Source organism: Protopterus annectens, chromosome 3.part1, assembly GCF_019279795.1.
Source record: "Protopterus annectens isolate FY-2018-M chromosome 3.part1, PAN1.0, whole genome shotgun sequence".
Classification (NCBI taxonomy): domain Eukaryota; kingdom Metazoa; phylum Chordata; order Ceratodontiformes; family Protopteridae; genus Protopterus; species Protopterus annectens.
The window spans coordinates 327,857,016-327,873,105 of record NC_056732.1 but is presented as its reverse complement, the minus strand read 5'-3'; the positions used below and the strand labels follow the sequence as shown (position 1 = coordinate 327,873,105).

At 45.0% G+C, this 16,090-nt stretch overlaps 1 protein-coding gene across 1 annotated transcript in view; it reads left to right on the top strand.

Moving 5' to 3' along the window:
* The window catches only part of ANKRD28 (ankyrin repeat domain 28), a gene marked incomplete in the record, with an annotated part of 2,819,689 nt that overhangs the window by 1,159,589 nt on the left and 1,644,010 nt on the right, over positions 1-16,090 (top strand). The window contains 1 exon segment of the mRNA XM_044066773.1: positions 13,496-13,638. Within this exon segment, the coding sequence (XP_043922708.1) occupies positions 13,496-13,638 (143 nt within the window).

Genomic DNA, 16,090 nt, shown 5'->3' with positions numbered 1-16,090 from the left:
CTTCTGAACCAGCTGATTCTTGTCATATACATTTTTAGTGTGGAAAAAACCCTTTCTTGTAGCAGTTACCTCTGCAAAAAGGGTATCTGAATTGCACACATTGTCCCCCAAGCCACCATACATTATTCTCCATAAAGATAGGCTATTTTTAAGAATGAACCCTTCCTTCATACAGTGGCAAATAACCAGACTTTCCCATTACCAGTTTTCTTACCAAATCATTCCAACAAGAGTGAATATATGTTGCATCTCCTTGATGTTTATAGGCAATTGCGTTTCTATTTGCACAGGACAAAGTCTCTTGGGCTAGTCTTTGTCAAAGATTACTGTCCCTAAACAGATTACAGTTTGCATTTCTACCATTTAGTCTTTATTTTTTTTCTACCATTTATTCTTTAAATGGTATGCAGCTACTATGCCCTCCAAAAGCACATTCAGCAAAGTCTATGGCCACTTCATTCACCTTCTCTGCCAGAACTTCTGTTGATGTTTGTGCTGCAGCAACTTGGTCCAGACACCATACCTGTGTGTCTCACTATAAACTAGGCATTGTTTCCAGAATAGAGCATCCTTTGGTTCCATGGTACTTTGGCATATCCTTCCTTGAGGGCCACCCAGGACACTATGTAGCTGGGGGTTTACATGCATTTGGTCACGCGACCGAAGGTCGATCCGTCGTAATGCCAAACCTAAATGTCAAATGCTCGGAATGTCACGCTCAACATCGAATTCGAAATTCCCGATCGCACAACCGCTGCAACAAGCGCTACCATGGGACGAGAGGGGGGAATAGTAGCCTGGCCGGCATTCGGTAATCTCTGGTTCAACATCTGCAGATTTGACATTCGGTGATCCTGGGGTTCTGCTGTCGACACATTCGTGTTTGCACAAATGCTTGTATACCGTACCTGGGGACTCTGACACAGAAGTGAGAAATAATGAAATGGACATCAGATTTTGAAATTATGTACTTACCTTAACTTGGTGTCTGTGTTGTCCAATTTCATTCTTCCTCACTTCCCTCCCATCCTAATTGCTTGGAGTCATCTAGAGGAATTCAGGAGAACCATAGGTTCCTAGTTTGAACTGCAGAGTATTGCTATCTTATCCTCTTAAAGGTAATCTAGAAGAAAAGTATTTACCCGCTTGGTAAACTGCTCACAAGGCAGCAAACTTGACCTGAGGGTTAGCGCAGGCATGAGGCATTATGGGAGAGGGAGGGGCTTGAGACTCTGATCACAGTGTTGTAAAAGTGGCTGGTTTGGATCCAATGTCTGATCCTAAACCCAGAAGTGGGGAAGAATGAAACTGGACAACACAGATGCCAAGTTATGGTAACTACATCATTTCTAAATAAACGTCTTAAGAAAAGTAGGGTCAGAAGCAATAAGCTCTTGAAGTCTAAAATGACTATTATTAATAAGATCAGAGTGAGTATAAATAAGGTACAACAAAATTATGAAGATCATTTAGTCTAGAACATGAAGGAAAATGACAAGGCAACTTTTGTGTCATCAGAAAAGGAAATGTCTTAAGAGAATTTGGATAACTACATCACCAGTAAAGTTAAGAAAGCCACAGATTTTCTACTTAATCAGAACTTTTCTATAACTGAACCTCTGTGTTCAAATGATTTAGGAAACACTGATCTGTCCAGTAGTGCAGAAGATTTTGGATGAAAGATTATTATAAAAAAAAAAATAGGAAATTTGAATTACCCAAAGGTTTCAGGTTCAGATGGAATGAGAGATAAAGCTTTGAAATTATTAAAAGAACTGACCAAACCATAGTGTATTGGGCTTTGGACCTCTGCACCCCACCCCTGATACTTAATAGCTGGCTAAGAACTCTTTGTAAGTCTGAATAAGGAGAATGCTCAGAGGTAAGGTTATCTCAGTCTTAATGTAGATAATGAACTTTTCGTACTTCATTGGTTACGCCTGTAGGACTTGCATTTGAAAGTCTCATACATTCAAATGGCACCTGACATGATGTATACTGGCAATGGATATATTCGCCTCCATTCATGTGAGCCAGGACTATGCTGAAGTGAAGATGCTAGAAAAAAAAATCCCTTCTGACCTGGGCATAACAGAAGAAATGAAAATAGTTAACCTAAAGCAAATGACCTTCATTGCAGACCAGTTGCTGTGGTAGCTGTTTCTTATGTCGAAGGGACAGTACATATCCCATAATCTAAATAAAGATAAAAAGGAGCTCTGCCCTCGTGATGCCCAAGATCATTCTTAGTTCAGAATATGGTGAACTATGTGGTATAAGTGGAAAATGCATTTGCTGGGAAAGAGTGAGTCTGTTACATTGGTAAAAAAATGTTAAAATACTTGAGAGACAGTGGGAAATGATGCTGAAAGGAGATCTCCTGAGATAAAGAATTATTGCTGTTCAAGAAAGAAAGAAAAAGAAGGGAAGGTTAATGATGGCATTCATATTTAAAACTGTGCAAAACTAGAGCTTGCATGTTCATAGGTGTGTACTAGGCTAATGGCCCTGGAGCCTTTACAAACCTAGCCCATATGATTACCCTGGCATCGTGCCACCTGACCTTCGTTCCCAGTGCCTCTGTCAAGTAGAGCCACTGGAGTGATCCCCGGGGTTAATTTTCTATTTCCCATCCACTCATCAAGATTTCTGTTGGAGGGCCAGTGAGGCGCTCCACTTGACATGCATGGGAAGTCTAGTCCATAGCATGGGCAGTCTCTGGTTTATGAACCTCTCCCTCCAGTTTGTTCTGTTGATTGTGGTAATGATGTTGAGGTCTCTGGAGTGTGTAGTGCGATGGGATTGGGATTATTTTAGATGTAGCATTTCTAACGGAGCTAGGTCAGACATGGCTTTGTATGTCAAGCAGAGATTGTCTCTAAGTAGGTGAAATGAGACAGAGAATAGTTGGAGTTTTTTGAGTTTGTCCATATAGGACAAGTGTTTAAGGCCTAAGATCCTCTTTGAGAGGTATTTTTGTGGCCTCTCCTGTTGTACATGTCTAGTGAGGTACATGCCAAATGGGGCATTGTACTCTATGATTGGCCTAATGACGGAAGATTAGAGGGAGCCAATGAGCTCTTCCTGGATTCAAAACCCTTAGTAATGAGATGTGACACATGGAAGGACTTCCTGACCACACTGGCAATGTGGTGGCCAAAGGAGAGGTTGCTTTCAACTTGTGTTCCCAGATCTCTTATGACACCTGTGTTCAGTGGACTACCATCGATGTGGTAATTCATGGGAATTGGGTTTTTCCCAAAGGGGATGACGACAGTTTTTGGCATTGAGCTTAAGGCCATGGTTCTGACACCGGTCATTGGTCTCGGAGGCCTTTTCTGTAGGATGTCAGCATCACTTGGGGAGTTAATTATGGCTCCCAACTTGCAATCGTCTGCAAACTTTATCAGCCAGAGTCCCTTCATGTTGGCCTGAACTTCAGAGACGTAGATACCAAACAGGAGAGGACCTTCAGAGACGTAGATACCAAACAGGAGAGGACCTAGGACCTAACTCTGTGGGACTCCACTCATGACTGGTCGACATTCTGAGTTGGAGTCAGCTACTTTCACACTGTGGGTTCTATCTGTGAGCCAGTTTGCAACCCACCTAATGATATAGGGGTTAATGCCTATCTTAGTGAGTTTTTCTATGATTCCAGAATGGGGAATGGTATCAAAGGCCTTGGCCAGATCAAGGTAGGCTGTATGAACCACCTTGGCTTCATTCACAGCTCTGGTGACTGACTCAGAGAAGTCGACCAGGTTGAGCAGGCATGATCTACCCTTCACAAAACCAAACTGTGTGGGATCCAGAGTTTGGAGGTTCCCTATATCTTTGTTTATTAGGTCAATGATGATGTGTTCATAGCTTTGCTTATCAGACTTGTCAGGCTAATGGGGCGATAGTTCCCAAGGTCTGTAGTCACTTCTCCTTTGTGGAGAGGGATGACTGTAGCAGTGCGCCATTTGGTAGGGACAAAGCCTGAGAGGTTGTGATTGAATAGGGCACACAGGTGAGGTGCCAGTTCACTCTGTAGTTCATGTAGCACACAGCTAAGGATATTGTCAGGTCCCATAGAAGCTGTATTCTTGGCCTTGGACAGTATTGTTTTAACCTGTGCAGAAGTAATACTTGGGTGCCTGGCAATCTACTGGTATTGTGATTGGTCCTTTGTTGTGGGAGAGAGGAGTAAAGCTGGCACTGAATCTGTTGGCCATTATATTGGCAATATCTGTTGGCTTGCTATAAGAGGTGCCATTGTGCAACAGCTCCGAGCAAATCTGGGTATTGCTGTGGAGATTCTTTATATAATTATAGAAGGCCTTGTGATTGTCTTTACTATCTGCTGCAGTTCTGTTTTCATAGCTAGCTTTAGAGGATTTGATGAGGGATCTCAGCTTTTTGTTGAGGCTGATAAGGGAGTTTTTCCAGTCTTGGGACTTCACCTTATTTCTCATCAGTTTTCTCCTTTGGGAGCACCAGATTGGCTTCCTTTTTTTGGAGGCAAGCATCTTGGTTCGATTGGGTATGGCGAGATCCATACATTTGTGTACGTGTTTGTACAGGGCATTAGTGTAGGATTCGGCGGTCATGCAGCTGTTCTCCAGTTGCATGGGTGCCGTGAAGTTAGCCAGCTCTGTTTTTAGGAGCCCAGAGTTAGCTTTGGAGAAGTTTTTCATGGTGGTTACCTTTGCGGGGGGTGACAGGGATGTGGATTTCCAAGGTGATTAGTTTGTGGTCGGCTCTAATCAGGGAGGAGTTGACTATTGGTACAGAGCAGCGGTCACCCATGTTAGTTTAGTAATGACCAGGCCAAGGATGTTGCTACCTCTAGTGGGGATAAGAATGAGCTGGTCCAGGGCATTGGAATTAATGAATGCCAGGAAATGTTGGGCAAGTGTAGTGGTACATGAGTAGTTTTCCCAGTTAATGGAATGGAAGGGTAGTTGAAGTCGCCCAGTATGAGAGTGTTAGGTTGGACCCTAATATTCTCCAGGGTGCTTAGGAACGTGGAGTGTGAGTCTTGGGTCATGGTTGGGGGACCTATAGCAGGCTACAACCTGAATCTCTGTCTTACCCAAGCTTAGCTGCACCTGAAGTATCTCTGATGTGTCATGTTGGGCTAGCAGTCTGGATGTGTGTGCATCCTTTATGAATATGGAAACACCACCGCCTTTGGAGCTTCGGTCCAAGTTCTGGGGCCGAAAGGTATGGAATGAGTTATAGCCTGGTAGTGCAGGGGTGCTATCTGCTGCCTTGAACCAGGTCTCTGTTACAGCACAAATGTCGATGTTCTCCATTTTAAGGAGTGCATCGAGTGAGTGCATTTTTTTTTTTTTTTTTTTTTAACTGTTACAGTGGTAATTTGGTCTTTGGAACACCGCCTAAAAAAGGCAGTATAGGGGTGGCAAAAGCCTTGGTCAGTATCTGGAAGCCCAGGGGTGACAGATGCAGGTCATCTCTGGCAAAGCATCTAGGTCTGTCAATCATGTCATCCCAGGCAGACAGATACTGGATCCCTTTAGAATGACACCAGAAACTTAGCCAATTGTTGAAGTCAGTCATTTTCTGCTTGTACTGTGGTGGTATTCTAGGTAATGGTAGGAGGCTGCTCAGGGCTAGGGTCATACCCGTCCTGGCTACATAATCCGAGAGATCCTCCATGTCTCTTTTTGTGTAGTCCAGGGAGGTCTTGTATCTGTTGTTGGGGGACCTGAGTGCTTGCGTTATGTGGTGGATCCTGGCACCTGACAGGGAGCTAACTGTTACTTTCTCCTTATTCAACCTAGTGAGTGGGATATCAGTGTGACTCACTATAGAGTCACCTATGACTAGTGTGTTGGGCATACTTTTTTGAATTGGGGGCTTTGTTTGAGTGGCACACTGTTCAGGAGAGTTGTGTCTCATGATTAGTGTTGTGTTGTGGTGGTCGAGTGCATTTCTGCCTTGGAGGTCTCTGCTGTTTGTGTAGATTTTTATTGAGAGCCTCTGCGAAGGTGGGTGTGTGGTTTGTGTTTTTTTGTGAAGGCAGTGTTGGTGTGTGTTCTGGAGGGCTATGTGTTTCATTTGGTGTGGTGCAAGTGTTGACCTTCTCCTCTTGACCAGCTATTCCGGTCTTGGCTGCAGAGTGCATGGCTTCCAGTTTGGATATATAAGTGCAGCTCTCGCAAGTCTGAATGTTGGGAGGTAAGAGGAGAGGGTTGTCAGTGTACATGAGGGAGTTGCTACATTGCCTCAGGATGCCTAAGGCTCACAAAGCTAATAGGAGAAAGCACAGGGGACTGAACTTTAGACATGCCTGGAGGGATGGGCATTAATCATAAGTACTGAGCTGTTTCCTTGTAGAACGTTTAGTGCTGGTAGCACTGTTGTGTGCTACAATAATTTCTACAAGAAATCTGGTAAAGTGCTAGACTAATAAGCTAGTAAAAGTGCAGGAGAGCAGAGAACTAGCAAATGTAAGGGAAAAAAATTGAAGCTCACTGCTCAGAAGCTTACAAAAAGTCCTGGATACACCAAATCTGTATCTGGACTACACTAGTTCCAGGAAAGGCAGGAAACACTTTTTTTTTTTTTTTGAGATAATTCAATATGCAGAAGCTAAAGTGGTGGGCTTTTGCTTAGTTCTCACTATTAACAGTAGAATGAGCTGATGTAATGTGACTGGGGGTGGTGGTGTCCAGTATCAGCTTTATACCAGGAATGGGTAACTCAAAGCCACCAAGACAAAAAGACCACCACAACAACTGGGAGGGTGGATGGAAAAAAAAACAGTTGTACAGACTACATAGATATTAAATCAAAAGTGCAGACGATAAATGAGAATAAACTCAGAAGGTCAGTCTTTCTGCAGCAGCTTGAGCAACAGCATGTCTGATTTAAAACATTAGCTATTTAAGGCACAGAAACCAGACCAATTATCCAAACAATAACAGATGCAAGAATGCCCTGGCTAGATTAAACCAGTTATGTTCACTTTCTCTCACTAAGAAAACAGGCCTCTAGACAAAGGATTTCACTACAAACTGTGGTCAACACTAACAGATATTCAGCTGTATCGCACAACAAGGAGGAGAGTAAAAAACAGTTGTACAGATTTACATAGATATTAAATCAAAAGTGCAGACGATAAATGGGAATAAACTCATCTGATATTGTTAATCCTCGTTCATTCCTTACGTATGGGTATCGGTTCTGACATCGGGACCGAGTCGGCCATCATCCAAGCTCACGTCAACTACAAACTCTCAAACTAAACTCTTACCCAGAATTCCCCTTTCACCTCAGATTTCGTTTGCCGCATCGCCATTCGGTCGTGTTAAGCTGCTTCTCTTGAGCTAAGTATAGATATTTGTTGACAGACTAGTCTAATATAACCTTTTCTGTCAGAAAAGTTTCTAATTTGTTGTGTCTTACCCTATCGCATTTAACGACTATATCTTTTCTCCCTTACCATTGTTGGTAAACCCTTCTTTTCTTCATTACCTTCGGGTATTCTTTCGTACCATTGCTGGTACCCTTTCTTCTGTCTCCTTTTCTATCATGACAGATAAAAAAGGTAGTCCAGGATTTAAAAGGTGTTCAGATTGTGGATACAAATTACCTACATCAGATGCACATTATTTGTGTGTTTATTGCTTGGGTGTGTCTCACTTATCTGTTGACCCGCCCTGTGGTATTTGTAAAAATTTTTCCAATAGAACTTTGAGAGGAAAAATAAGTTGTTGCTGGAGGGACTTCTTAAATCTTCCTTTTCAGAGGCTATTTCTGGGTCGGAGGCTTCAATCCCTCCTAGAGCCCATAAGAATATATTGGATGATCCTACAAAGGCCAAGTCTCTGCCTTTCCGCCAACCAAGACCTAAGAAGGCTAAGGTTTCTGCTTCAAAGCTCACTTAGTCGGCTCCAGCACTTTCAGTGCATAGACCTTCGGCACCAAGGTCTTCAGAGCCATCAGTGATGTCGGCTCCGTGTACTGTAGCCTTTACTATATCGGTACCTAGGGGCTCCTCGGTTCAGACTACTGTGACTGCTACATCAGCATCAGCACCGACTGTTTAGTTGGCGCAGACCTTGACCACGTCGGCTCCGACATCTTACTCAGAACCGATGCCTCAGTTATTGGCACCAATTTGTCGGTTCCAGCTTCGGTACCGGCAACCACTTCGGCACCAATCTTTTTGTCAGTGCAGACCGTGACCTTGGCACCAGTGATTTCCTCGATGCAGACACCTGTAGTCCAGTCTCTCTCAGCACCGTTGTTCTCAGTGCGGATTGGTGAGGTGGGCACCGAGCTTGTCTCTTCTGTGGACAGACCTGTTTCTCCCTCGGCTGTCTCTGTGAGGTCCACTCAAAGCCTTTCTGAACACGACGTGTTGTGTCTTGTGGATCAAGTGCTTCTGGCCAGAGGTATCCCGCACCCCAGGACCTATCCTTCTTTGGGAGGTGATCACCCATCACAAAAGACCCCTTCTTATTCTTCTTCTTCATTGCCTTTGAGGTCCATTGATATAGCACAGCCTTCCCCCTCTACGGTTCCCTTTATGGACCTCACTAAGGAACTGCAGTTGCCTTCGTGGCAGGAGGGTTTTGCTACGACCCAGGATGATAGTTGTGACACACGTAATTTTTTGTTTCACAGCCATCCGGGGACTCTGGGTCGGCAGGCTGAGCCACTTAGGGGAGGGGTGACCCATGTCCTGGGCACTCACCCCTCTTCAGGTGGACCAGCCTTCCAACTGATGGCGAAGGCTATGGCTTCTGCTGACGATACTGTGCTGTCTATCTCCTCGCCCTCCTCTGGACAGCTATGTTCACAAGTCGCACCTAGTGGACACCGGGCGCAAGGGCCTTAGGACATATTCCCACAGGAAACCCCCTTTCCATTGTCTTCCCCAGCTTCCCCCTTTGAGGAAGTTCACCGGAAAAATTTGTGCAAGAAGAAGCACATAGACTCCCACAGAGTAGTCCCTCACTGAAGACACACTTTGATGATGGGGAAGGATCCTCTCAGTCACCCTCTGAGAGGTATCCTTTGGTGATATCCTCGAAATCCTTAAACAGAGAGGTGACTGGCAGCCCTCTAATCTGACCTCTGAGGAGTCTGTGTTCCTGCAGGCTTTTCGCGCCTGGCCCCCTACCTCCTGGGTTAGTCCACCTGCCGATGAACTTGCCCAGCTCATCGTGCAGCATGCGTGGAAGGCTCCTGACACCATCGAGGCTATTCCCCGGAGGCCAGATAAGATTTTGTCCCCTCCTGCTACGGATCCCCATTGGTCTAAAGGTCTTTCTGTGGATGCTCTGGTGGTGGTGGTTGCAATCAAAAAGGATCTGGCAAAAGAAGAAAGCCAGACTGTCCATCCGCCCAACAGAGTCCCGGGCCCTGGACAGGATAGGGAAGCACACCTTTGCTTCAGCGACCTTTGCTATCAGGTCCCTGAATTACATGGCACACTTTACCAGGCTTCAAAGGGATTTAATTTTTGAGCTCTCTGAAACTTTGGCTGGTGCTGTGTCTGATGACGTCCATGACAAAGTGGCCTCTCAGCTGGCCCCCATTGAGTCAATATTTAACTCCTCCATGTGACTGATATCTCACACATCAGAAGGAACAGCTAGAGCAGCGGGTTCAGCTGTGGTCTTGAGACGACAAGCCTGGGTGCGCTTGTGCAATTTCACGGAACCCTTTAAGGCTTCCTTTCTTAACGCTCCCATTGAAGCCTCTTCGTCGTTTGGACCCAAAGCTAAAAGCACACTGGCCAGATGTGAACAGGGCGGTAAGACCCTTTCTGCCGTAAGTGTCCGTTATTCTTCCCCTCAACATGCTTTCTCCCGAAACCAAAAAAGTGGGAAGATATGGTTCAATAAGTCTCGGGGTCCTTTCTGTGACACACAGGCCGAGTTCTCCCCTAGAGGCAGAGGAGGAAACTCACAGGGAAGACGCCCATTTCGGGGCAAAGGGGGTTCACGTAGCCAGGGTTCCAGGGACTTTTTCATAGCCAATCCTACCAGCACTCCTGAAGAGTGGCCCAACTCCTTTCCTCTAGAGGTGGTTGGGGGTCGTTTCTCCTTGTACCCTTCTGCCTGGCTAATCATCACCACCGATTCTTGGGTACAAAGGATTATAACCAGAGGTTGTCATATCCCCTTCGATCTTTGTCTTGCCCCTTCAAAAAACCTTCCCGATGTTTTACCCAGTCAAAGGGAAGAAGCAACACTAGAGATAGAAAAGCTGCTAAGAAAAGGTCATCCAAATAGTCGCTGCAGACGAGATAGGATCCGGATTCTACTCGAGACTATTCTTGATGCCAAAGAAAACCGGGGACTGGAGACCAATTTTGGATCTCAGTGTATTGAACAAGTTTGTAAGAGTACAAAAATTCCAGATGGTCGCAATACAGTCTATCCTCCCGCTTTTGGAAAAGGACGATTGGATGTGCTCGATAGAGCTTCAAGATGTGTACTACCACATAAAAGTGGACAGGCCGTCAAGAAGATTTTTGCACTTCCGTGTGGGAGCCAGTCACTACCAGTTCAGAGTGCTGTCCTTCGGACTCTCTACAGCCCCCAGAGTGTTCACAAACTGCATGGCAGTCATCACAGCTCACTTTCGACTATAAGGACTCCAGGTGTTTCCATACCTAGACGACTGGCTCATCTCCACCCCCACCAGACATCTATTGGAAGAAGCCCTGGCATACTCTCTCCTCGCTGCACAAAGGCTAGGCATAACCATAAACTGGCAAAAATCCAATCTCACCCCATCTCAGTCCACAGAATTCATAGGGGTCATCTTGGATACAAGAAATTGCAGAGCATCCATTCCAGAGCATGGAATTCTAAGGATAAAGCAACAACTGATCCCAATCCTTTCAAGGGAGAAATCCAAAGCTCACTCTGTACTACAGCTGTTGGGTTCCATGGCAGCCTCCCTCACCATTGTCCTCCTGGCCAGGTTTCATATGAGGCTTCTACAATGGCTACTACTCACCCAATGGTATCCTTTTCAGCATCCTCTTTCAGCCAAGATTCAAGTAACCCCACAGGTGCAAACAGGATTTAAATTGGTGGATGAACCACAACCCGTCACAATGGTCTCACCCCTTCTGCCCCCAGTAGCCCAAGGCTATAATGACCACGGACGCCTCCCTGATGGGGTGGGGGGTGGGGGGCTATATCAGGGACAGACAGTCCAAGGCACTTAGTCCAAATTGGAGGTCCAACTGCATATAAATGTTCTAGAGCTGAGGGTGGTGCTTCTGGTGTTGCAAGCATTCCATCCCCTGCTGCCGTCTGGGACAATTGCGATACAATCGGACAACATGGCGGTGGTCTGGTACATCAACAAACAAGGTGGAACCAAATCTTACCCCCTTTGTCGAGAGGCTATGAGGATATGGCAATGGGCGGTGGTTACCAACCGTTTTCTTCTAGCAATGCACATTCCCAGGAGTGCCAACGTGATAGCAGACTGACTCAGCAGGTGCATTCTGCAACCTCACGTGTGGTCCCTGAATCCCTTGATAGCGGCGGAGATCTTCCACCGCTGGGGCCGTCCTTGCTGTGACCTCTTTGCATCCCCAACCAACTACAAATGCGGCAACTACTTCACCATGATTCCCCCTTTGGGATAGTCACTCAGGGACGCTCTAGTCCACGATTGGTTCGAGTCTTCTTTATGCATTCCCACCTATCCCCCTCATTCTCCAGTTTCTGAAGAAAGCCCGTCAGGTGAAGAGCAAGGTGATCCTCATAGCACCAAATTGGCCTAGTCAGATTTGGTTCCCCTTCCTTTGGCCTCACCTGCTAGATCAACCATAGATTCTCCATCCAACCCCGGAGTTGATCTCACATCCGCAGAACCTGATTCATCCCAACTTGGACAGCCTGAAGCTCACAGCTTGGCTCCTCCAATTCCCTTGATTGCCAGGCAGAGAATGATCTTTCTCTACGAGTACGGGACATTCTTATTACTTCTCATAAGTCTTCCACTAGAATTACTTACCTAAGCAAGTGGAAAAGATTTACCTGTTGGCTGAAAGAAAAACAAGTAGATCCCTTCTCAGCACCAGTGTCAGTAATACTAGAGTATCTGGCCGACCTATTTCAATTGGGTCTATCGGCCTCTACCATTAGAGTTCATTTGGCTGCAATGTCGAATTTCCATGAGGGTGTCCAAGACTCCTCTCTTATGTCACACAAATTATGCAAGACCATCATCAAATGATCATTTGAAGCCCCCTTTTAGAGAACCTATTCAACCATGGGACCTGTCATTAGTTCTACAAGCTCTGACAATGCCACCCTTCGAACCAACTTCTTCTTGCAACCTCAAATATTTGTCATGGAAAACCTTGTTTTTGGTAACCGTTACTTCTGCCAGATGTATCTCTGAGCTTCAAGCCGTATGCATCAAGAGTTCATACCTGATTGTTCATAGAGATAGTTTCTTTGAAAACTAATCCTTCATTTCTGCCAAAAGTGATCTCTGAAATGTCCATTGATCAAACCACTGAATTGCTAGTTTTCTTTCCCAATCATTCAAACAGTGGAGAGTATTGCCTACATACCCTAGATATTCACAGACAAATTTGCTTCTCCTTGAACAGGACTAGGTCCTCTCGTAAATCTGACTAGTTAGTTTTGGCCTATTCTGGACCTAGATTTGGATCTGCTGTTGCCAAGGTCACATCGGCTAGATGGTTGAAAGACTGTGACACCTTCATTTATACACAACATAATATCCCATTGCGTACTACCATAAAGGCTCATTCGACAAGGTCGGTGGCAACTTTTGCTGCCTTCCATGCCAGAGCTTCTTTACATGACATCTGTGCAGCTGCAACTTGGGCTAAGCCTCATACCGTCATCAATCATTACAAATTGGATTTGACCTCCAGGGGAAGAGCATCTTTTGGTTCTATGGTGCTCAGGAATGTCCTTCCATGAGAGCCTCCCAGGAATAGAGGTAGCTGGGGACTCTGTCCCATACGTAAGGAATGAACGAGAATTAACAATATCAGATAAAGAAGTTATGTCTTACCATAACGTTCCATCTGTATTGTTGATCCTCGTTCAGTCATTACGACCCTCCCTCCTGTGGCTTCTAGTAGATCTCTCCATCTGGTTCTTTTAGGTCATTTGACCAGAGGTAGCCTCTACCTTCTTTTCACTTGCAAACTCAATCTGAGGTAACAGGGAGAGGGGAATTCTGGGTAAGAGTTTAGCTCGAGAGTTTGTAGCTGACACAAGCTTGGAAGATGGCCGGCTCGGTTCCGAGGTCGGAACCAATACCCATACGTAATGACTGAACGAGGATCAACAATGCAGATGGAACGTTATGGTAAGATATAACTTCTTTTTTTTTTTTTTTTATCTTTTCTCAATATCACAGCTGGCAGTTGGTCAGTCTCTCTGCAGCAGCATGAGCAACAGGTATATCTGATTTAAAACCCTGTGTTAATTACTTTACTACTCTTTTATTTTTATTGCAGGACATATTGAGGTTGTAAAGATGCTGGTAACACATGGAGCAGAGGTGACCTGCAAAGACAAGAAGGGTTACAGTCCTTTACATGCTGCGGCTTCAAATGGAATGATCAATGTTGTCAAGTATCTTCTCGACCTTGGAGTTGATGTAAGTTTAAAAACATAGCCACTGAAGTTTTCAACTAACTGTATCTTGGATCAGTACTTTCAACTTTTTCTTTGTACACAGTGTAGAATAACTCCCATTTCAGTCTGTTGCTATTATTCCTGTAAAAATAAACCAGCAAGCAGAGGCAGCTGATATTCATACAAGATAGTTATTCAGGCAAGATGTTCATTGCTATAGTGCATCTCTGAGCTTTGATTTTTTAATTTTTTTTTTTATATTAGTGAAATTGTTTCATTGTAAAACGTGCAGAATTCGTCAGTCTATGATTTCATATCTACATATCCATTTTATTTTTTTATTTGGGCTTTTATCTGGTTATCTAACTGGGTTTTGTTCCATTTTCAGTAGAAGTCTGGGGAGAAAAGCATCAGTCACAAATTTGTTTAAAAAACTGCAAGCCGCAATGGTGTAGCAGTAGCATTGTCGCCTCACAGCAAGAGGTTCTCCCGTTAGATTCTCGGCTGGAGCGCCTACTGTGTGGAGTCTGCATGTCCTCCCCACGGTCGAGTTGTGTTCGAAAGACATGCATAGAATGGGTGTGCCTTCATTGAAGGTTGGGCGTTGAGCTGGCACCTGGGCACCGTAAAAATCTACTGCCAGTCATTAGCGGACCAGAGTTCCGCTGTGGCGACCCCTAACCGGAAGAAGCCGAAAGAAGAAGAACATAGCAGCTAATATCACTGTGCAATTTACATTGGCTACAGTATTCAATAATTCCATTGTAGGACAAAAATGCAAGTATATTCTGTTGAGTAACACAAGCAGAGTTACAGTTTGGAGATTGTCACAAAAATTACAAGGCTATAAAGATTATATATAATACAGAAATAGTATGCACATTGCCTGGGTGTGACTTCATGCTAATCCAGTGAAGTGTCAGTAAGAGGTTAGGAGAGAAGATAATAGAGAAACCTTTGTTGTCCTCTCTATGCACCTTGACTGATGGGTTATCTCCCTTAGTTATGGATCCGAGACAGCACCCCTCTAGCACTCAAGCTCCAACCATCTCCCATAATGCACTATATTCCTTCAGTCCCTCAGATCACATTTGCTGCCATCTGCAACAGACATGATCCTCCAAAGTTTTTTTCAGATAAATTTTTATCTTCCACTATTCTTCTTCTTAATCTAGCCAGTTCTATCAGCTTTTATTTTCCTCCCTCACTTTTTTCAAAAAAGAAAAATGGCAACAAACATTTCTAACTATTTAAGAGTTTTAGCAACCTCCTCCCTTACTCCATCGTAGGCTAAGGCCTACTCCTTTATTAGCTGCCTGGACTGATACCTTTTTTCCTTCAACATTTCCTGTATAGACAAAATGTGTAGTACAAGTTTCACCCTTTTGGGTCTGTAGTTATTACAGCCTTTTGTTACGACAATTTAATGATTGTGTAACTGGTTTCTGCTGCACTCTGTTGCCGTGTTCACATTCTTTTTTACTGTGCTGTAAATGTTACCACAAAATTCCATCCCAGGACACATACAACCTTTATATTGTTTGTCTGGGGACAGAGCATCCTGTATTAGAAGATGTTCATCGTGCATTACAGCTGCAGTAATTACATGTGGGTTTTCAGCCGGCAGGCGGTCCCTCGGTCGGCCGAATTCCAAAGTCTTGGTCCGGCGTCGGTTGCTGTCGCGTACTCTTCTGACGTCAGGAAGGCTAGAGTATAAAAGACACAGCCGACGCCATCTTCTCCAGTCTTTTTTGCCGCGCGGTGCCCGAAGCAGAAGCAGTTCGCAAGTGCCGGTCGGCCAGCTCCTGAATTACGAAAGAATTCGGAACCGAAGTCTTCATTAAAGCTAAGTACCCCGTTGGGGAACCTTTTCTTGCCTCAGACCGATGTCAGAAAAAGTTAATAATTGTATTTCTTGTGGGAAGCAAATACCGCATAAGGATTTCCATTCCCTTTGCATACCTTGTTTGGGCCCAGACCACGACGTCTCGGGCTGCCGCTTTTGTGCTACCTTCAATAAACGCACTATCAAGCGTCGGGCGGAGTTCGCCCAACACTATTTTGGCAAAGCGTTTAATTATAAAATGTCGTCGGGTACTCCGACTACCGCTATGTCCAGAAAACGCAAAGAAAAGGACCGTCAGTCGAGAGCTGCGGTCTCCACCGACACGCCGAAACAAGCTCCACGTGGGCCGGTTCTCAGTGAGACGCCTTTGCAGTTCCTGACTACCGACGACACTCCCTCGGCGGGGTCTTCTGTACCTGAGACCGCTGGTTCTTCGGTCCTTTCCCAAACTACTACCGAAGCCCCTGTTCATGTCGAACCCACCAATGTGGATAGATCTACATCCACCCATGGTGTATTTAGGCCTTCATCTTCCTTCTCCATCAAGGCCTTTACAAAAGCCAAATCAGCCAAGCATCTTTCTAGGCCTGCCTCACAAGGCCCAAGACCTGGGCCCACGCCTAAGAAG